Raw genomic sequence first — 24077 nt, 5'->3', positions numbered from 1 at the left:
TTTATTTTGGATATCTTTAATAAATTCTAAGAATTACCTCTTTTTCATATATTTATAAGCCAAGTATATATCCGATTTTGTGACTTTTCTGGACATGTCCTTTGCTATTTCCCTTTGAGGTATTGCATCTTATCATTTTCTTATAAATACATTAATACTTTGTCATATATTGAACATGTTTTATCCAGCTTATCATTTTGTTTATGGCATATTTTTTAACATGCAAAAGTTTAAAATTTTGTCATTAAGTATTAATTTCCTTTTTGGTTTCTTTCTTGAACAGTTTGCTTAAATAGGCTTTCCGTCTCTTCTTGGAGAGATCATATGGTTTCCTATAATTTACTACTTTTATTTTACGGTGGGTTTTATCTATTTTACAGTACATTGATATTCTCATCAGTTGCTCTGTAGGAACATTTGAGATTACTAAATTTTAGACCTAGAAGTATAGTTTTCAAGTTTCTGAAAATTTGACTGTTAAATTTATTTTTATTCCTATCTACTTCCAAAAAGAAGGGAAAAAAGATGGATTAATAATAAACTCATACTTGGGCATTTAGTATAATGATGATTGATATAGAATTATAGTAGGAAATGGAGGGATCTCTAAGTCTATCAGAAATTTATAAACTAAGCCTTCCATTTGAATTTCCTGTTGGTAATAGCAGAAATGAAGAGGAACTCAATGCTTTATATGTTTCTCATTGTCTGCTTTAAGGAAACGTATCGGGTTTTTAAGGAGAGAAATGTTGGCTGTAAAGTCAAAAAGGAATTTTTTATGTGAGTCTTTATATAAGGAATGGTGTCTTTGATACTGTTTTTATAGAACATGAAATGATACAAGGCCATTTATTTTATAAACTCAATGAAGCTTAAGGGCATAATATTAAGTTGTAATTCTGGTAAAGTGTATCTGTAGGGAGTCATAATAATACAAACCACATATTATCTTTCTGGTGAAGTAATTTGATAAGGGACAGAGCATAGAAAATCTTTGTGGATGGTTAGCTATTCCTTAAACTAGCTCTTTCAACACAACAATAGTTTTTAAAAATCAAATTTTGATTTATGTATGTTTATGATTTCTAGTTAGAAATAGCAATTGTGGAATGGTTCATCCACATTAGATCCAAGTGTTTAACTGAAAAGTTTGATATTTTATTGTGAAAACTAAGAGTCTATTGTTATTTGACAAGGTGGAGAATTACCTCATAAAGTGGGTTTCCAGGATTACTTGCAAGCAATAACAGACTATTTTTACCTGCTACACGTCAAACAATTGTAATGTGAACTATTTAAGTAAATAGTAAATCTCATTTCATTTCAAATCTGACAGAATGTTGAAGAATTTTTTTCATGAAGCACTACTTCCTTCATTAGCAAAAAATATTATGAATTAACTGTACTTAAACTGCTCAGTTCATTTTTGAAACTATTTAGATTTACTTTTCTTTACTTGTAAAAGAACCCTTATTTTTCAGTTGTGTTTATGGTAAGAAACTATACCTTAAACTGGGTAGAAAGCGTTGTTTTTTGTTTTTTTTTTAGGGGAGACAGGAAGAAGAAAGTTTGTGTTGACAGAACATTATTGCTTTTATTAGTATTTTTGCAGCTTGCACTAAACTTGTAGTGTTTAAATTGAACATTAAGTTAGCACCTGACTGAAACACGACTAGATATACAGTATAAGACTATTTAGATAACTCAGTATCTTGGACATTATGATTATACTTTAGTTTAATTGTACAGTGATTAGGAATCAGTTTTAACTGCTGTGCTATTGCTAGACCTTTAAATAACTTGAGTCTATTTGTGGAATGCTGTGCTTATTTTTTAAATTCGAATTTTTGTTTTAAAATCACAGATCTTTGAGGTTAGTTAATCCAGTTGCTTGTAGAGGAAGGAATACCTGGGCTGGCTAGAGACAGAGGGTTGCTTATCCTCTTGAGCATCTCCCATGAAAGACTCCTCACAAATCTCTTTTGGTTGTTTATTTACAGTTTTAATATTTGAAATATTAATTTTTTTCTAAGTGTTTTTTTGTTTTTGTATTTCGATGGATTGAAAAGTGACCAGAATTTTCCTTTCTAGAGAAAAACTCTTCACATACATAAAAACAACCATTTGGTCACCTTTTTTCTCCAGATGACATAATTTTAGCTGTGTTTTATTTATATTCCTAAATTATAATACTGAGAACTGTTGCTTCTTTTGTGTTCAGTTCTTCAAGTGTGGAGGAGGTGGCCAGACATAGAGTCTTCTTGACTTTTCCTAAGCCGCTTGAAATCCTGGGGTCAATACTATGGAAGATGTTCTAGAAGGGAGTGAGACGGAGGAAGGTGGACTGTTGAGGCAGCTGTTACCACTAATGCGTAATGACGTGTGATGATGATGGAGACCACCTTGGGAGAGGGCAGGGGGGTGGAGAGGAGGGTTGGGCCTGATGTGTCTGTAGAGTGGACAGGAGGCCACATTCTTACCGCTCACCTTCCCCAGGGGAAGGATGAAGGCAGTGGTGACTACGGTAGCGAGCATATTGTTCTCCAGCCGTTTGAATCTCATTCTGGAGCATACAGAAGTGAGGACTTTTGCTAATGGAATAATTTGAAAGAAATATCCTGTCAGTCTGTTTCCTTGCCCTTTAATGTCATATTCCTTGTTGCATCTCTTTTAATTTCAGTTTCCGTGTGTGTTTGTTAGCATATGGATACGATTTGATTTTTGTGTTAATCTTATATCTTGTGACCCTACTGAACTTACTTAGTTCTAGGATTTTCTTTCATTTTTTTATTTTTAATTTTTAATTAAGATTCCTTCGAGTTTTCTATTTGGAAAATCATGTCATCTGAAAATGGAGAGTTTATTTCTTCCTTCTCAATTAATATGCATTTCTTTTTCTTGCCTTATTGTGCTGGCTGTCACTTCTCTTTTGACCCTAACCTCTTGCTATGGCCATCAGTGATAAGAAATCATAGTTGTCAGACAGATTGACGTCTGCTTGGAACACTTGCCTGGAGTGGTACTTTCTTTATGCAAAGATTTTTAATTACTGATTCAGGTTTTTTAAGAGTTACAGGCCATTGATTTTTTATTTCTTCTTGAGTCAGTATTGGAAATTTATATTTTCCTAAAAATCTAGCCATTTCTTCTAAGTTTTTCAATTTATTGACATAAAGTTGTTCATAAGAGTCTCTTATCTTTAAAATCTTTTTTTTTTTATATCTCCACTTGCTCACTTTTTTGTCTTACAGTGTGTACCCATGTAGTTAGTGACCCCAGGCTTTCATGCTCTCTAAGGTTTTTGGTCTTGTTCTGGTAAGTGTACCTGCTCATAGCACTTCTCTTTTCTCTGACCATCCTTTCACACCACCTTTTCTGATTGGCAATTTCTAAGCTGCTATGGACTGGGTGTCAAGAGTATGAAGTTTACTTCAACTGTGGATTCGTTTAGAGTAAATACAATTAAATTCATGGACAGTTAAGTTCACAAACTCATCCTAGAATAAGTGTTACATACCTCATTGCTGAGTATCACTATAGTTACCTTCAAAGTACTCCCCTTTGGAGTACTTTGTATAAGGAAGCTATGCACCTACGCCAGCGCCCAGTCCACCCTTCAAAGCAATTTTGGAACTCTTTTTCTGGAATGGCCATCAAAGCTATTGTCGTATTACCCTTGATGTCCTGAATGTCATCAAAATGTCTTCCTTTCAATATTTCCTTTATCTTTGGGTAAAGAAAGAAGTCATTGGGGCCAGATCAGGTTTGTAGGGAGGGTGTTCCAATACAGTGATTTGTTCACTGGCTAAAACGTCCCTCACAGACGGTGCGGTGTGAGTTGGTGCGTTGTCGTGATGCGAGAGCCATGAATTGTTGGCATAAAGTTCAGGTTGTCTTTTTCATGCAGCCTTTTCAGCACTTCCAAATAGTAAACTTTGTTAACTGTCCAGTTGGTACAAATTCATATGAATAATTCCTCTGATATCAAAAAAGGTTAGCAAGGGGCCGGCCCAGTGGCTCAGGCGGTTGGAGCTCCGTGCTCCTAACTCTGAAGGCTGCCGGTTCGATTCCCACATGGGCCAGTGGGCTCTCAGCCACAAGGTTGTCAGTTCAATTCCTCAACTCCCGCAAGGGATGGTGGGCTCTGCCCCCTGCAACTAGAAAACGGCAACTGGACCTGGAGCTGAGCTGCGCCCTCCACATCTAAGACTGAAAGGACAACAACTCGAAGCTAATGGCACCCTCCACAACTAAGATTGAAAGGACAACAACTTGACTTGGAAAAAAAGGCCTGGAAGTACACACTATTCCCCTATAAAGTCCTGTTCCCCTTCCCCAATAAAAAAAAATAAAAAGGTTAGCAACATCGTTGCAATGAGTTCCCGAACTTATTTGTCAGTCTTCCTATGTGTAGAGCAAGGGCTTTCAGTATTATCCTCTGAGTACTTGAGCTTTATTATGTTTTCCACTTGTGCTATCAGTAAATGTTAAAATGAATATATTTTGTCACCTATTCAGCTTACTTGTTTCTCAGCTTTTGATAGGTGAGGTTTTATTTCAGTTATTTATAAGCAAAAGGTTTTTTTATTTTCCTGATTTTTAAAAAGTAAAATTTTATGTTATATGATAACACTAACACAAAACTGGGGTGTTTACTTGGAATTTCTGTAATTTTGGTCAAAATGCTTCTCTTAGCATTAGTTTTCTTAGGTGATTAAAAGATATCCTTATTTGCCTTTACTTCTCCCCGTACCCCTCCCAAATCTCTTTCTACAGAACGGACTAATTTTGTGATGTTTAAATTTTCTTTCTTAGTAAAGAAAAGAATCTTAGCTAGTAAGATTAACTAGTAAAAAATCTTTCTTAGCTAGTAAAGAATCTAGATCAAAAAAAGAAAACTTGTCCTGATTATGTTTTCTTCCTTTCCTCCCTCCCTCCTCTCTCCTTCCCTCTTTTTTTCCCTCCCTCCCTCCCTTCCTGTCTCCCTTTTTCCCTTGCTTCCTTCTTTCCTTCCTTTGTTTCATTCATTCATTATAACTGTCACATTATTTGAAGACTTTAAGCTTTCTTCGGGCCTTAAAATTTGGCATAGAAGACAGTAGTATCCTTTAGTTCATAAAAGGTTGATAAATGTCTTTAAGTAGTTTCAAATAAAAAATAAAAGGAAAGTGTTGTTATAAAAAATCATTTTATTTCAGTCCTTAATGTCTTTGTATTTCTCGTGATACTAAACTGCTGGGCTTATGAATTGGTTATCCTTTTTAGAAAAAGAAACGGTCCAGATTGCAATTGCTCACCTACCATTGGTAACTGAATATTCTTTATAAATTATTTGTAGGATCACAATAAGCTCACTGTTAAGCAGTTCCCCAAATTAGAGATTCTTTTTTGGATTAAGGCTAGCCAGTGTAGTAGTTTGATCCACTAAATTCCTCAACTGAGAGTTGTTGGTTTTTGTCTGTTTGTAGCTGCCTTTTGTTGTTGAGGGAGATTTACGGGATGGTTTAATGGCTTGTGCTCTAGGAAGCATGATCTACAGAGGCAGTGTTTACAGTACTGAAACACAGAGTTGCATTGCTTAGTGAAGTGGCTTGATTTATCTATCTGAAGTAGCCTCCCTTGAGGGGGGGATAAAGGCAGGACTAATTTACCCATGATCTTTCCCTAGACATAAAATAGCTTTGCTTTTTGCCACCAGCACCAACATGTATCTTCTCCTACTTTGGATTGATTATGTAACACAAGCTACCATTTCTGAGCCACCATTACATACTCAGCTGTACTTGCCTTGTGTCGTGTTATCCTCTTAAACCCCTTGTAAGAGGGGCAGTTTTTCCTGTTTTTAGATGGAAAGCCTGAGGCTTAGATTTCACACAGCTAGTGAGTGCTTGAGTTTGGTTTGAGGACTCTCTGAAGCTAAAGCACAGGTTCCTTGTGTTCCATCCCGGTCTGCCAGTGATACTGGCCAGATAAGAAACATTTCAATGAGGAGTGTCATTGTTAGTACGTTACATAAGACACTTTCTCCATAGAAAATGCGGTGTAACTTGTCAGGATTTTACACTTCTCTAGTGTGCAATCTCTATATAGTAAAATTTAAATTGTGGCAGTGTTTTATAGACTGAAAAGGAATTTTGAAGCAAGGAAAAAGAAGGAGGACTGTGTTCCTGGGCTTTGTCCAGTACTATACAGATCAGCTGTGCTAGTGTAGGTTGTAGATGAGCTGTAGCTTCCACTGCTGAGGAACATTGAAGTCCTCATCGTGTTTCCTGGGAGATAACAGAAGTTTAAGTGATGCATAGAACTTGCAGTCTGGCAGATGTTGTACATAGGACGGTACTGACACTTGTGGCATGAACCACAAGAAATGAAAGGGAGGATTATGTTGAAAGGAAAGAAAAGCTAAAGCTTTATGCTAGATAGTACTGGTAACATTTTTAAAGCCACTGTCTTTTCAGTGTCTCCTGTGAGCCAAAGGCTTTGTAGATAAGGTTTCTAATCCTCATATCTAACCCACAAGGGTAGGTATTGTTAACTTCATTTTACCCAGAGACAAATTTAGGCTCAGGAGTGTGAAGGAATACATTCAGGGTCACAGTATTCTTAGTGGTACAGCTGGAATCTAACCTGCTCTCTTCCCACCGCCTCCCATTGACTAGCTCATGCTTATCACCGAAGCGAAGCACAGGCAGTGTCTCTACAAGTGATTTGGGTTTAAGAATGGCATTCTGATGGCCTAGAGCACCCTCATACATGACACGGGAAGTGAGAACTGTGTGAGTAAAATTCAAGAAGTGGAGATGCAAATTTTAGATACTTATCTTTTATTAGAGAAAGAAACAGCCCTTAAATTATCATTTTGGGGGGGTATTAATGCAGAATCTGTATACCACTGTGACTCTTAATTTGCTCTTATGTCCTCTTTTTTCTTCTTTTTTAAAATGGATTATTATATTTTTCTTAATATGCAGAAAGAAATATAGGAACTTCTTAAACTTAATCACTTGAATTAAGCATGTGGTTTCAAACCACATTCTTAACTGACCATTTAATTAAAAGCAGTATTCTAGAAAAGAAATAGAACTTAGTCCTGTATGTAGATTCACCAGTTATAATAATATCAGAACGTTTCTGAGTGATATACAAGCCTATACAAAACATGATGACTTTCATAATAGATAGGCATAGAATATAAACACCAATACATTCACAGCTGGCCTGTGAATCTAGCTTTTTCTCTGGATTCTTTTGGTCAGAGTATTGTTTCACACATTACAATAAAATGGAACAAGTCAGTAATTTTCTTTTGAGAGTGCATGTGCTACCTTTGTCAAATTTTAATATCAGTTCCATCACTTGTTTTGCTCTGCAGTTTCAAAAAGTTGAAACTTTTCCATTTCTGTTACTGAAAAAATATAGAAATCATGTATTCCTTGAGGTTTTAAAGAGTTTGTTAATCACACTCCTTGGACTTAGAACTGTTAATATACAGTTCCAGAACTGCCTCAAGAATAGGTAGAAAACCTGAATAGATTAATAATAATGGAAGAAACTTAAGCCCAGTTTATTGTTAATAAGCCCAGTTTATTATTTACATAGACTAAGGAGTGCCCACATGAAGTGGAAGATGTAGGGCTTGTAATCCACGCTAAGAGAACAAGAGAGGAGATTGACACTGCCCTGCAGACTAGTACTGTGTATCAGTTTCTACATCTATAAAATTGAGAAAACTTTTACTCATATGGTTGTTGAGAGAAGCTTATACCAGTGTCTGGCACGTGGTTAGTATTCAGTAAGGTAAACTGTCATCACAGCCATCACCGTCATTCTCTTTTTTGAGCTTCCCAGAGGTTTGTCTTATTGCTCACTTCACTTACTCTTGGGTTTATTTATCAGTTTAAAAAATACAGCTGCCAGAAGTTTTTCTGTTTTACTAGTCTGATCCCATTTCTGACATAGATAACTAAAAATGATAAAAGAAAAAAACTACTATTCAAAAAATGAGAAAGGAATATAGTTACAGACATGAAGGAGACTTTTTTAATTATAAAAGATTGTGTACAACTTTTTGCTTAAAAGAGAACATATGGAAAGATTTTCACCAAAGTAGTAACAGTGGTCATCTCTGGGTGGTAGGATTTCAAGGTGAAGGTTAGACTTTTTTGTTGTTGTTATGTTTAAGTAGCGTTTTAGTTCTATAATATGTATATGTTTCATTTTTACAAATAGTTTGCAGTTTTTTCACTATTACGCTCTAGGGACCATCCATATATCTTTGTTATTATGTACTCAAGATTATCTTCTTAGAGTATTGTTTCCCAAAATTGTTCCATAGAATGAACATTGTTTTAGTAAATGTAGTATGCAAGGTTTTATGATATACCATATCAGAGGTTGGCAAACTATGGCCCCTAGGCCAAATCTACCACTTGTTTTTGTACAGCCTCTGAGCCAATGGATTTTACATTTGTAAATGGTTGGAAAAAACAATCAGGAGAAGAATGCTTTTGTGACAAGTGGAACTTCCATGAAATTTAAGTTTCGCTGACCATCATTAAAATTTTATTGACATATAAAAATTTATTGACATATGCTTATGCAGTTACATATTATCTGTGGTTGCATTCAGACTACAATGGCAAAATTCAGTAGTTGCCACAAAGAACCTACTGTCCACCACGCGTAAGATGTTTACTTACTATATGGAAGTTTGCTGACCTTTGTACTACATTAGAGAAAACTGTTTGTGTTTTGTTCTTCTTGTTGGTTGTTTTTCCTTTTTTCAACTTTGCCTGGTTTTAGGGTAACCATCTAGCCTAGAATGTGATTGTCAAGTTAAAGAGTAAGAGCATTTTGATAAATATTGCCAAATTGCTATACAGCAGAAAGTTTGCAAAATATTAATAATGCTGTTTTCTAAACAGTCTGTAATTTTCGTTTTTGAATTCCTGTTTTACTTAAGAGTTATGAGAACTTTTTATTTTCCTGGTGGTTTTTTGGTTTTGTTTTGTTATAATATTTGGTTATTAATTCCCATTGTGGTCAAAATGTGGCTTGTATAATTTTTAAAATGTTATGATGCAATGTATCATATACAAAAAAGAGTGTATAAAATATAAGTGCAATTTTAAAGAATACTTAATAAGTACAAACCATGTACCCATTACCCAGGCTAAGAAATAGAAGCTTTCTGAGTACCTCTTCCTAATTCTGTATTCCTCCCCGAAATAGGTAACCATTTCCTTGCTTTTTATATTTTTTATTATATATGTATGTATACCTAAACAATGTATTTTGGGATTTGCCTGTCTAAAAGGTAAATGAATTCATAATGAATATATCATCTGTATATTTATTTCTCTAAGCATTATGTTTTTGAGATTTGTGTGTACAGATATAAGTAACTATAATTTATCCCTGCTGTATAGTAATCCATAATGTAAATACACACTAAGGGACTAGTGAGACTTCACTTAGATGTTTCAATGACAGTCTCAACTGTAACATTTTCTAAATTGAATTTATTAACTCCCTCCAACCCCTCACTTGCCAAAACTGCGCTGTTGTGTTTCCTGTTTCTGAGATAGCATCTCTCTCCAACTATTTCCCCAAGCCAGAGACTTGGCAGTCGTTTGGACACCTCCCTCTTCCTCATTCCCCATTAGCCATCAATCATTCATCCTGTAGATTTGACTTGTAAACATGTCAAATCCATCGGTACGATCACCACCGTTGGCCAGCTCTTCCTTAGATCTCTGCGGTAGTGTTCAGGGCAGTGTTAATATCCTCTCTTGTTCTCTTAGCGTGGATTACAAGCCCTACGTCTTCAACTTCATCTGGGCACTCTTCAGTCTATGTTAACATTAGCCATTATTCATGCCATGGTCATTCCTGCTTCAGGACCTCTGCAGATGCTGTTCTCTCTGCATACAGAACACGATCCTAATTCGTTCTTACTCATCCTTTAGCACAAGATTTTGAAATATCACCTCAGAGAGAAGTCTTTCTTGCTTACTATCCCGTAAACTAGATCGTGTCTCCCTGTTACCAATAGGACTTTGTACTTCTCTCTCCTGACATTACTATGAATTTTAATTAAATGGTTATTGAGGAAGACCTTTTATCTGATTCAATCAGGATCAGCAGTCTATAAAGTCTAATAAAGCAGGAAATCATAGAAAGGATACACACCTTGAATATTTTACTCTAAGAATAAGATTGCATGTTCACTTGTCAGTCTTTCGATTAAGGGGCCAAGGAAGGTCTTTTCTTTGAAGGTAGGTCCTCTTGTTGCAATTCCATATTATTTATTTTGCGGAAACCATATCCATAATGTATCATCTAAGATTTCCCTTTTGAGTTTTTAAAATAGAACACAAATTTAGACTCTTGATGCATTCTGAGTTTAGAATCCTTAAAGATCTTTGCAATGTTTTCTAATTTTTTTAAACTATTTTCTTGCCTATACCTAATTCAATAGCATAAGTATCTCACTTTTATTATTTCAGAGTCATTCAATTCATTCTTCCCCACTCTGCCACATTTCATTACTTTAATGAACACTTAATTGAATCACATAATTTCAATAATAAGTGGCATGAACATATTTGGAAACTAACATAACTAACTCAGAAAAATACAACTCAACCAGTGGGAACAGAAGTATCTGTGTACTAGATCAGTGAGCTCCATGTTTTTGGGTGCGTATGTACAGCTACTATAAGAATATATTATGTATATTGTAATAGTTGAACTCTGAGGTTGAATTATATGACCATTTATTACCCACAAAACAGTAATTGTATATGGTTGAACGTAATATTAAATCGCAGTATAAAAGATAAATAGGCATCCAGTCAGATAGTCACAATAAAGAGTGTAAACAACAAGAAATAAATAATTTTTTAAAAAACCCAAGTGGTTCTTAGGCTATTTAAGGGCCTATGGCTATGACGGCCATGCGTCCCTGCATCTCTGGGTCATATTACTACTGAACGTTGTATTAGCTTTTTCTAAAACTTATTGAAATGCCACCAAAATATCAATCAAACGTTGAATCTCCTAAACTGCCTCTTGTACCTGAATTTGGCAGAGAAATACTTTAATCTTACACACTGTAGACCAGGGTCAGCAAACTTTTTCTATAAGGGGCCAGATAGAAACTATTTTAGGGTTTGCAGGCTACATGTGGTCTCTGTCAATTTTCTTTGGGGGTTTTTTGTTTGTTTGTTTGTTTTTTAATATCTTTAAAAATGTAAAAACCATTCTTAGCTAGGATCCATGCAGAAACAGGCCACAGGCCACATTTGGTCCTTGGGCTATAGTTTGCGGACCACAGCTGTAGATCAGTATTGTCCAAAAGAAATATTATTTGAACCATATATGTAATTTAAATTTTTTTAGTAACCACATTGAAAAACTAAAAAGCAAATAAAATTAATTTTAATAATATATTTAACCAATTATATCCAAGCTATTATCATTTAATATGTGGCACTAGCCACATTTCAGGGGCTCAATAACCACACATATTGGACAGCACCGCTCTAGACCAGAGCTAATCAAAATATGGGCCACCAATTGGTGCCACCGTATAGTTCACTACCAGCCAGTGACAAGTTTAGGTATAGAAATTAAAAGCACGCATTTAAAATATTTTATAGCAGTTTGACAGTTACTTTATGTCTGTTCAATCTAATAAAATTGGCATTTGTATTTCACGTCTTTTTTTTACAGTTCATATTTCCAGTAATTTATTCTTATTATATCTTACAAAAGAATCAGTCTGCAAAATTAAAAAAGCAACTGGCTCTTTATAATGGATAGTTTAAGACGCACTGCTCTAGACGATCTCTCCTAAGATTCTGTAGGCCTCTTGTATACAGTGACAAAAATAAAAAGAGACATGGTGATGAGATTGTGGTGCCTAGTTTATTTAGTACTATTCACATCCCACGACAGAGCAGTGTTCTTTTACTTGTCTCTTTTGGGGCTACCGTTGGAGCCTCACCCAGAGCTTATAAAAGATAGCAGTGCTCATGCCCAACCCCAGACCAGTTAAATCAGAATCTCTCGGGAGGGAGCCTATGTATCATGTAGTTTCCAGGTGATTATATTATGCAGCCAACATTATTGTGCAGATCCCTCATTCTAGAAAAATTTGCTATTTCTGCAATTGGAAGGAATTACTGATCTGATTGGGTGATATTCTGTATGGTACCATTCATGTCTTTAACAGTGAAAAGAGGACTTTTTAGTTAAATATGTCAATTTGGCATTCTGTCTTTACTCCTTCCTGGAACCCCACTAAAACTAAAGGAATAAAATAAAAATAAAAAAAGATATAAGGCATAAACTCACAAGTAGAAAGCAGGTGAGAGAAGACAGAAGTAGGCCTGATTGGTCAAGTTTTGGGTAGAAGCAGGTAGCCAGAAATTAAGAGAACTGAGAAAGGTGATCTAAGTGCCAACAAACAAGTACGTTAAAAAAAAAGCAAACCAACTTACACTGCTGGCTCAGAAATTAGAGGAGTCAGTTCACTTCAGAAAGTAAGAATGAAGTATAGAGCTGAAAACAGGGATGGTTTCAAGTCTGTATCAGACTCCTTCACCCTGAGCAGCCATGAGACTATCGTTCTTTTACCTTGGATATAACCAGAGGTTAGAGCTTTGAGAAATTGAAGAGGTTCAGTCATTGCTGGAGTTGCGATATGTTTTATAAATAAGGACACCTTTTGAAAAAAACAGGGACTTAAGCGAAAGTCTTAATATTCAGGTTAAGACCCCACCATTTCCTTGCCCTGTTCGCAGAACATGGCAGTCAGGTATATATGCCCCAGACAGGCGATTGGAGCATTTCTCTCTGAGATATGCAGTCAGGAGACAGGCTTACAGGTACTTACTTTTGGGGATTCCCTAATAGAAAACTAACTCATTGCCTCATCACCTTGTAGTGAAGCCAGCCAGTTGACAAGCAACCCCCACCCCCCAATTAGAGCTTCTGATTAGCATGTTAGTTAGCGCTGGTGGATAGCCAGGGATCATCAGACACTTGTGGAAGCCTCTAACATAAAATTTAAAAATAATAATAAAAAAGAGACCTAAAGCCTTAAGGGAAAAAGGTACTGAGAAGACACAGATAAAAATATTTGAAATGTTAAAAGAAAAAAAAAAACATTTAAAAGTTTTATATCCTTAGACAAATGAGATATTATATTCAAGAAGTTAAAATAGGATGCTGTTAAAAAGAACATTGGGGCCAGCCCGGTGGCTCAGGCGGTTAGAGCTCCATGTTCCTAACTCTGAAGGCTGCCGGTTCGATTCCCACATGGGCCAGTGGGCTCTCAACCACAAGGTTGCCAGTTCAATTCCTCGAGTCCCGCAGGGATGGTGGGCAGCGCCCCTTGCAACTAAAATTGTACACGGCACCTTGAGCTGAGCTGCCTCCCTGATGGCTCAATTGGTTGGAGCGCATCCTCTCAACCACAAGGTTGCCGTTTGGACTCCCGCAAGGGATGGTGGGCTGTGCCCCCTGCAACTAGCAACAGCAACTGGACCTGGAGCTGAGCTGCGCCCTCCACAGCTAAGACTGAAAGGACAACAACTTGAAGCTGAACAGCACCCTCCACAACTAAGATTGAAGGGACAACTTGACTTGGAAAAAAAAAGTCCTGGAAGTACTTACTGTTCCCCAATAAAATCCTGTTCCCCTTCCCCAATAAAATCATTTAAAAAAAAAAAAAAGAACATTGAGAGAACACGAAAATGGTCTTGCAAATTAAAACTGTTAATAGGAAAAATTGTAACTGCAATGGAAGTGTTGGAAAGTAATGCCAAAGAAATCTTACCAGACAGTAGAAAAGGAAAAGAAATGCAATATTGAAAATAAAAATATGATCAAAAGATGAGTCTAAGAGGTCTAGTGTCTAATAAAAAGGACTTTCAGGAGGGCGGGGCGGTGGGGAAGGACATTGAAAGGACTCAGGCTAAGGATAAAGAGAAGAAGCTGCAATTTTCCATGAAATAAAAACAGATCACATAAGAAGACTGGGAATTGGTATGATTCTGGACTTTTCAACAGCCAAACTAGAAGCTACTAGAACAGTGGAGTAATACCCTCAAAATTCTGAGGGTAAATTATTTCCAACCTAGAAATTTATCAACCAATAGCAATGTGAACATGTTATCTAGAAATGAGAAGGAAAATACCAGCAGGAACAGCTTAAAAGAATTTAAAGTAATTTTCCTTGATTCCCTAGGAATCAAGGATGGAAAGGATGTAGCAGGCAGTGCTATTTTTTTTTTTTGTTATAAGCCTTGTAGTAATATTTAAACTTTGAAACTATAAATTTATGAATAAAATAAGAAGAAATAAAGGGGTAAAAATAAAGGTTAAAAAAACCTTAAAAGTAAATGAGAAGAAAACTAGGCTAGGAAGGGCTAGGCTATTAGAAGAGTACATCTACAAAGATTTTGGAGTCACCAAGAATTAGTGAGTAACTAGGCAGAAATTAACCCTGTACATATAACCGGACTATAAGCGAAGAACAGAGAATGTAAAAAAAAAAAGATAAGTGATAACAACAAGGCGTGTTAAGTTCAGGTGGTGTAAGCCTCAGAAAAGGCTCAAAACAAAACATTTTTTTAAGGGGAGGAGACAAAATATTCTGATAAAGTTTAATAAGATTTAACAGTTCCATCTAATACATTTTATTAAAACACATACCACCTACCATGTAAGCTCATATGAACCTAACAGTATGCTTTTAATAAAGAATAATCTGAAAATATATTTCATGATTTCAGAGACAAATTCTGTTTTCATTGTCATTAGTCCAAGAGCATTATTAGTCCAAGAGCTCTTTATGTAAGAAACTAAAGGGAAGATTTATCATTCATTTTAAGGAAGGTTATTCTTTATTGTTCTCTTAACCCTAGTCAACTTCTTGAAAATGCAGGTATTTATGGCAAAGAGGATTAGTCAAAATTATGGAAGGATCAGCTCTAATGACTCTTCACCACTATAAGAAAACAATGCTCACATAGCTTGCCAATGCTGGTTCTAAGCTGAAGAATAGTACATAATGAGATAATAAACATGAACAAAAAGTTCTGGAGAAAAAGACTATCATACTGATTAAATAGCAAAATAGAAAAAAACATTTTTTAAAAGTTTCTGCTGTCATGTTGTGACCAAACCAGTTGAATTTTAAGTTCAGGCTTTTCCATTTCTTCTAATGTTGACTTCTAGTTGCTGAATGAGACTGTGTGCCTGTCAGTGTTGTAGTCTTAAAATAATTTACTTGTAGAGTGCCGTAAACTGCTTTAGATTTTCTTAAAGGAGCAAGAATAAAGATGCCAAATTGCATGTTTTTTTGGTTTTGTTTTATTATTACAGTATCATAACTTTTTTCTATTACTCTATTCTAAGCTCTTCTAAGATTAAGAATTGGGAAGTTTAAAGACACCTTTTCATTCAAGCCTAAATATTATATTCTCTTTCTTCCTCCTGTTTTCTTTTCTACTCAAACTCCTTCAAAATCATGGATAAAACTTGATACATTGTAGGGTGGGGAAGGAAGATAGGGAATTTTTGTAAATGATTGACCTGTAAGCTTTAGATTGCTAGATGAGTGGAGTAGCAATTGGTAAGTGAAGATTGCTACTTAAAGGTTTTTGAACTAATTTTAATGTGTTACACAAATGTGGTCCTGATTATAACTTTTGAGAAGTTGAATACAGATGTTTCAACAATACAAAATACATTTTCCCTTTTAATACATGAGGCAGTATCTAAATTATTCGGAGTAAGAAGACAATCAATGTCATGATGAAATTAGGTTGATACATGGCAAAAAGAAACCACTTTCCTTGAGAGGGTTTATTGCCTTTCCCCTGAGTTCTGAGTATTCTATCTGACAGGAAATGAAAAGTGAGGACTAGCTCGCATAATGGTGCAGTGCCACAAAAGGGCCTGGTGACCTGACCGACTACCAGACAGAATGTTTGCCTTGTCACTTTAGTGCAGCAGTATAAGGTGAATTTTTTTAATTTTTATTAAATTTAATTTTTGCTGTTACTTTTTTTTTTTTCACATTTAAAAAGAGTATTTATTTATCACTGAGTAAGCTAAAGGAAATGATTACAGAAATATGCATTTATTAACAATAGTCTACATTTTCAACTTTTAATTTTTGCTGTTACTTCCTTTGCCTTTGGAGTCAAATCCATGAAATCCCCTCTGAACCCAAGGTCCATTAGTTTAATACATATGTTTTCTTCTATGCAGTTTATTGTTTCAGGTCTTATGTTTAGGTCTTTGATCCATTTTGAGTTAATTTTGGTGTATGGTGACAGATAGTAGTCTAGTTTCATTCTTTTGCAGATGGCTTTCCAATTTTCTCAGCACCATTTTTTGAAGAGGCTTATTTTCTCTGTTGTATGTTTTTGACTCCTGTGTCAAAAATTACTTGCCCATATATATATATATATATATATATATATATATATATATATATGGGTTTATTTCTGGGTTCTCCGTTTTATTCCATTGGTCTGTGTGTCATTTTTTTTCCTGCCAATACCATGCTGTTTTGATTGTTGTCACTTTGTAGTATAAATTGAAATCAGGGAGTGTGATACCTCTGGCCTTGTTCTTTTTTCTCAAGATTGCTTTGACTACTTCCAATCTTTTGTGATTCCATACAAATCTGATGATTTTTTTGTTGTTCTATTTCTTTAAAAAATGCCATTGAGATTTTGATGGGGATGGCATTAAATCTGTATATTGCTTTGGGTGATATGAACCATTTTAACTATTTTGATTCTTCCAATCCATGAACACGGAATATCTTTCCATTTCTTTGTGTCTTCTTCAGTTTCTTTTAAAAATGTCTGATAGTTTTCACTGTATAGGTCCTTCACATTCTTTAAGTTTATTCCTAGGTATTTTATTCTTTTTGTTGCAACTGCAAAGGCAATTGTTTTTACATTTCTTTTTCTGAAATGTCATTGTTACATAGGAACACAGTGGATTTTTGTGCATTGATTTTGTATCCTGCAGCTTTACTGTGTTTGTTGTTTATATTGGTTTTTTGGTGGAGTCTTTAGGGTTTTCTATATAAAGAATCATGTCGTGTACAAAAACTGACAATTTGACTTCTTCGTTCCCAATCTGGATGCCTTTTAGTAAGGTGAATTCTTGACCAGTATCACTGAAATTTCCATTGAGAAAGGGGATGAGTGCTGCCTTTTCTGTTTTCACACACCACTTTAACTTATTTTTCTCCTTTTTCTGTTTTTTCTTTAGATCATATAATCAATGGATAAAGTAGGGAAAATGTGGAATAACTTCAAATATAGATGTCAGAATCTCTTCAGTCATGAGGGAGGAAGCCGTAGTGAAAATGTGGACATGAACTCCAACAGATGTTTGTCTGTCAAAGAGAAAAACGTCAGTATAGGAGACTCAGCTCCTCAACAACAAAGCAGCCCCTTAAGAGAAAATGTTGCCTTACAACTGGGATTAAGCCCTTCAAAGAATTCGTCAAGGAGAAACCAAAACTGTGCCACTGAAATTCCTCAGATTGTTGAAATCAGCATTGAAAAGGATAATGATTCGTGTGTCACCCCAGGAACAAGACTTGCGAGAAGAGATTCCTACTCTCGACATGCTCCATGGGGTGGGAAGAAGAAACATTCCTGTTCTACAAAGACACAAAGTTCATTGGACACTGATAAAAAGTTTGGTAGAACTCGAAGTGGACTTCAAAGGAGAGAGAGGCGATACGGCGTAAGCTCTGTCCATGACATGGACAGCGTTTCCAGCAGAACTGTAGGAAGTCGCTCTCTGAGACAGCGGTTGCAGGATACTGTGGGCTTGTGTTTTCCCGTGAGAACTTACAACAAGCAGTCGAAGCCTCTCTTTTCTAATAAAAGAAAAATACACCTTTCTGAATTAATGCTTGAGAAATGCCCTTTTCCTGCTGGCTCAGATTTAGCCCAAAAATGGCACTTGATTAAACAGCATACAGCCCCTGTGAGCCCACATTCAACATTTTTTGATACATTTGATCCATCCTTGGTTTCTACAGAAGATGAAGAAGACAGGCTCCGAGAGCGAAGGCGGCTTAGTATTGAAGAAGGGGTTGACCCCCCTCCCAACGCACAAATACATACATTTGAAGCCACTGCACAGGTTAATCCGTTATATAAACTGGGACCAAAGTTAGCTCCTGGAATGACTGAAATAAGTGGGGACAGTTCTGCAATTCCACAAGCTAACTGTGACTCTGAAGAGGATACAACCACCCTGTGTTTGCAGTCACGTAGGCAGAAACAACGTCAGGTATCTGGAGACAGCCATGCCCACGTTAGCAGACAGGGAGCTTGGAAAGTCCATACACAGATTGATTACATACACTGCCTCGTGCCCGATTTGCTTCAGATTACAGGTAATCCCTGTTACTGGGGAGTGATGGACCGTTACGAAGCAGAAGCCCTTCTTGAAGGGAAACCTGAAGGCACGTTTTTGCTCAGGGACTCTGCACAAGAGGACTACCTCTTCTCTGTGAGCTTCCGTCGCTACAACAGATCCCTGCATGCCCGAATTGAACAGTGGAATCACAACTTTAGTTTTGATGCTCATGACCCATGTGTATTTCACTCCTCCACTGTAACAGGACTTTTGGAACATTATAAAGATCCCAGTTCTTGCATGTTTTTTGAGCCATTGCTTACTATCTCACTAAATAGGACTTTCCCTTTTAGCCTGCAATATATCTGCCGTGCAGTAATCTGCAGATGCACTACATACGATGGGATTGAGGGGCTTCCTTTACCATCAATGCTACAGGATTTTTTAAAAGAGTATCATTATAAACAAAAAGTTAGAGTTCGCTGGTTAGAACGAGAACCAGTTAAGGCAAAGTAACTGGTCCCCAAATGGCTTTAACTAGCTCTGCTTTTATGTGCATCAGACAGTCCCCCACAGCAAGCACACATATCAGTGTTAGGTTTTTCTCAGTACAGTATGGAAGCTTAGTGTTAGTATCTGTCAGATGCGATCTGCTGTTACGTACTCAGAAAAACGTGGTGCCTATTGAGACAACAGAGAATAGAACTACAGGTGTTCAGTAAGGCTACAAAAACGTTTTGCCAACTTAGCTAACCATTTGGTTTTTAATGGCTGTAGTAATTGAGTGAGCAACTCTGGGGCATTTGCTATGAAGAATTCTATTTCTTACTGAAGAACAAATTGCTAATATTGGATGAGGATTTCAACAATGCGACTAATGTTTAAAGTTATTTTTTCTAAGAATTTTTCTATAACCTTCCAAAAAGTAGTGATGTTTGTAGTTACTATAAATCAAGCTTTCGAAGTCCAAAAAATAAAGACTGCCTTCCTTTTAGAATGAAAAAAAAAAATGCAATTTTCTGGCCACAAGGGCATAGTGCAGTTCACTTAAGTGTTGATATAGTTTATAGTCAGTCTCCTTTTCTCTTCTGCAAAAGGTACTGTTAAGTAAACCAGGTTTTCTAAATAGTAGTACTTAAAATTTCAGACTTTTAAAGTTGGTAGGAGAATTTTATCTAAAGGCCTTGGGTATTAATTTTTTTTTATGAGTGCTTTAACTTAAAACACATTGGAAATAGCTGCTGCAATATAGTCCTATCTGTGACTTTTTTTTTTTTTTTTTTTTTTTTTTGTTGAGAGCCCACTGGCCCATGTGGGAATCGAACCGGCAGCCTTCGGCGCTAGGAGCATGGAGCTCTAACCGCCTGAGCCACCGGGCCGGCCCCCATCTGTGATTTTTTAAAGTTGATATGTGCAGTCTAATCGTTGATTGATTAGTGTTGGATCTTTTCCTATGCCCGTGATGAGTTTGTGAACCATGGAAAACAATGAGACTAGATGCCCAAACAAGTCAGATAATAGTAACTACAGTGGTTGCTGATATTGAGATTATTGTTAAACTGTAATAATTTGGATGGCAGTACTTATCTTTGTTGTAAACTCATAGCTGAATTGCTTAAGTACAATTTATAGAATTTCAGTGCAATTTTTAATGGAAAGTCTGAAACCTAAATTGCAGATTTAAAAGGTACTGTACAACCATTGTGTCTGTAAATAACTTTACTTAGCACCTTTTTGTCACTTAGAATAGTATGCAATACTACTTGAGTGAGCTATTTTGGAAGTAATACCAAGTTCTAGTGTTTGCTTCTTAGTATTGAACTGAATTTACAGTTCTGTCCTAGACATTTTGCACTAAAGTAGTCGAATCCATTCTTGTGTCTTTTTGTTATTGTGCTCTGTACCATTGGTGAGTGCCCCTTAGTTTCCTTACCTGCTGCTACAGAAAGTTATTTTACATCCTGATGGCTATTGCCAAGGCTACAAAAAAAGAAACGCTATATTTGTATGCAACACTAACCCTTTGACTGCTAATGTATGTTTCTGCTTGCCGTGCCTTGTTATGGCTGCTTTTTGTGCTAATAAAGTATGTTTGGTGTTCTCCTTGTATATCTGCTGTTTTATACATTTGCAACAATTTCTCTTGTAAATGGAATGGTTTGGGGTTTTTAAATAAGCATTACCTGACAACCTACTATAGTCAATACAAAATTACTGTACAGCCTAATATTGACTTATTCTGAGTAAGCTAACTAAATTTAATGCTATACATCTTTCCAATCATATATACTGTGAAACAATATAGTTACTGCAAATTACTGTACAGTTTAGATTATAACAAAATGAACAGAGAAATATTGACTAAACCTATTGATTTCTCTGCTTAGAAGTGAAAAATTGAAAGTATCAATAACATGTCATAGTAAATGAGTATGTATAGCTTCCCATGGTACTAGAAACAGGTTAAAGGAAGTCTTGTAAACTAACACATCAGCACCATTTATTGGTTTGGGGACCATTTTAATTAATATTAAATGCCCAAAATGTAGAACTTTAACCAAAGATTTGTCCATTTTAAAGCAAAATGGGGATTGAAGGGACTTAAAATTCCTATTATTTCTAGTAGAAGTCCCTGAAAAACATATACCAAAGTGTTTGAGAACTTTATCCAAACCTACTTTAAAGCATTATGTGCAATTATGTTCTAATGACATAATTATATTGCGTAATTGTTGAGTTCGTTTTCTTGAGCTTATAATGTACCTGGAAAATAAACCTCTTGGAAAAAGAAAAAGTTCATATTGCTTTTTGGAGAAGGACTGTACATGCAAGCAAGATCTTGTTTTAAAGAGGTAACTTGAAACTCCAAGAAAGCACTTAATATTTTATATGCTTGTAGCAAATTGATGTTCTAACTGTAGTTTTATAGGACGTATTGCTTTTATGTATTTCAGAACTTTCAAATGTTAAATGGAAATTGTTTTAAATGTGTAAATATTTGAGTTTATGTAAGCATGTATACACTGTGCTAAAAGTCACTTATGTTTCAGTTTGTGTGTAATATTAATATGCAACTTTTGGGTTAAAATTTTTTCTTACAAAATTAGTGGCTTACATTTAAAAAAAAAAAAAACCACCAGCATGAAATTGCACCTAAGTCTATATTCACTGTGTCTTTTTCTGAATCCCATTGTAGTCTGTCAACTAAATTTGTGTTTTCATGGTCTTTTTGAAGTGCATTTTAATACAAACCAGGAAACTCTTTAGAAGTTTGGACACATCTTCATAGTGAAGTAATTAATCCGGAGACAGGTTGCTCTGATTCGTATTCATTCTCATTCTTTCACTCATTCATTCCCTCTATGTACATACATGTATACACACACACACACACATACATATATACATTTATGGTGTTAATACTACTTTGACAATAATATTACCATCTGATTTTAAATCATTTAGAGGCCTTATTTTGTATACTCGTATATATACTATCCTTGTACCATTCAAATTTGATTATCTGCACCTAAAGTTTAGTCTTGCTGCTATTAGTCTTGTTTGTACAATCACCTTATAAAAAGAAAGCATTCATCAGTATTTTCTTTTCTGGCTAAACACAGTAAAAATTTTTTGAAAAAGAAACAGCTTGGTTTAAATACAGTTATTAAGAATCATAACTAGATTTATATTTTTAGGCAAAAATTTAGCCCAGATAATCATACCTCACAAACTGATCTGTTTCCCTATGGTCTATTAGAAGATTTATATGAGATTTTAACGGTTTGAATCATAAAAATTGATACTTCTGAGCTTCATTTTGACAAAGTTCAATGTTTATGACCCTTTTAATTTGACATTTTGATCTTGTTGCTATTTGTTTTCACCCCAAGCTTCCTTTGCTCCCTGGCACCAAACACTAGTTTGGTAAGTTTTATGGAGCTTGGTCTTAGAGCTCCTATTTTTGTTGCAAAGAAAGCTATAAAATTGCTTTTTGATGGAGGGAAAGAGGCTGTGAGTCAGGACTCTCCTAGGAAAGATGCAGACACTGTGGCCTCCCTCAGAGTGTTAGCACAGAGCAAATCACACCACTTCACTCGCTTGTTCTGTACCTCAGCACAGTTTTACCTAGATGAAATTACATAAAAATTCACACAAAGGGCTGACTTAAAGGTGAGAAAGGTTTCCAAAGGGGACAATACTTCTTGGTGTGTATGCATAAAAACTATTTATCAGTGAGGCTCAGGTTTTGTTTCATTTTTGTTTCACATTTTTGCAACAGTCGATACAGAACATGGACTTTCTAAATGATGTCTTCTAAGAAGGTTTGGGGTGGGATTTTTGTGGGAGGAGGTTGGTGGTTTTGGGAGTTAGGTGGAGGGCTTGCCATTGCAAAGTGTGGATCAATTGGAACAACTGTGTATATGTTCAGGAAGCTTGATTGAATATTTAGACTTCAGCCATTCATTCAACAAATGCTCATTGAAGACACGTACCAGTCATTTTACGTGATGGGTATACCTTGGGGCATAAGCCAAAGATACAGGGTCACTGGGGAATAGTGACCGTGAGTGGTGGGAAAGGAAGAGAATCACCAAGATCAAAGAAGAGCATTTCGATAAAAGGAACAATAAAACTAAATGTCTCAAAGAAAGAATGAGTTTATATGCTCAGAAAGAGTATGCCACTAAAATGAATCCAGTGAGCGTGGTGGGAAATGGTAGGTCCTGAGGTTGTAGAGATTGTTGAGGGCCTAACCACTTAAGGCTATGAACCCATAGTAAGGAATTTAGATTTTATTCTGAATGTGTTGGTAAGCATTGGAGGGTTTTAGGTAGGGGAATGACATATTCCCTGTGGAGAACAAGCTATAGTGGGGCAAAATAAGGGAAACGGCCCTAGTCATCTAGGTGAGAGAAGATTGGAGCCTCGACTGGGGTGGTACTTGTAGGAAGAAATCAGATTCAGGATGTCATTTGGCTCTAAAGCTGACAGGATTTGGTGGTGGATTAAATGTGAAGAAAAAACAAAAATCAAACATGACCCCAGTTTTTGATCTGAGCAAGGATGGTGATGCCGTTAGCTTAGATTTCAGAAAACCAATGGAGGAGCAAACTTGGTGTAAATTGAATCCTGCCTTGGATATGTTGAGTTTTGAGATTCTAATTAATTATCCCAATGGAGACATTGACTAGGCAATTGAATGTATAAACGTAAAGGTAAGGGGGAAAAATAAATATGGGGAGTCACTATATGGATAGTATTTAAAACCATAAGGCAGGATGGCAACAGCTAGGGATTTTGCATGCAGTTATTTCTTTGGGGAAAATAATTATGGCAACATTTATCTTAGTTTGTTCATTCAAGATTCTGTGCCTTTTTTTTTTATAAAGCCAACTAATTTTAATAAGAAATTTGCCTTTCAAAAGTTTTTAAATATTGGAATCAAACCTTGCACTCAATTTTAAAACTTTATTCATGTAAAATTTGGTTGTCATGCTCTCCATGTCAAGTTTACTTGTGTATTTTTTTTGGTGGGGGTACAAATTTTTATAGAGAAATACAAGTTCATTGGGGAATATTTAGAAAGTACTGAAAACTACAAAGAATCAGTACTAGAATAAAAAGTCCATATTATCATTTTCTCAACCATTATCAACCCC

General features: G+C 35.8%; 1 protein-coding gene across 4 annotated transcripts in view; it reads left to right on the top strand.

The window, feature by feature from the left end:
• Window positions 1-21559, top strand: part of SOCS5 (suppressor of cytokine signaling 5) — a 122414-nt gene extending 100855 nt beyond the window's left edge. For all 4 annotated transcript variants that reach the window (XM_081068216.1, XM_081068215.1, XM_081068217.1 and 1 more), the window contains one exon: window positions 17308-21559. In XM_081068216.1, the coding sequence (XP_080924342.1) occupies window positions 17320-18930 (1611 nt within the window). In that variant the 5' untranslated portion in view covers window positions 17308-17319 and the 3' untranslated portion in view covers window positions 18931-21559. The remainder of the gene's footprint in view (window positions 1-17307) is intronic.
• Window positions 21560-24077: the final 2518 nt, after the last annotated feature.

This window comes from Rhinolophus hipposideros (assembly GCF_964194185.1).
Source record: "Rhinolophus hipposideros genome assembly, chromosome: 12".
NCBI classification, from domain to species: Eukaryota; Metazoa; Chordata; class Mammalia; order Chiroptera; family Rhinolophidae; genus Rhinolophus; species Rhinolophus hipposideros.
This window is presented reverse-complemented; position numbering and strand designations above follow the sequence as displayed.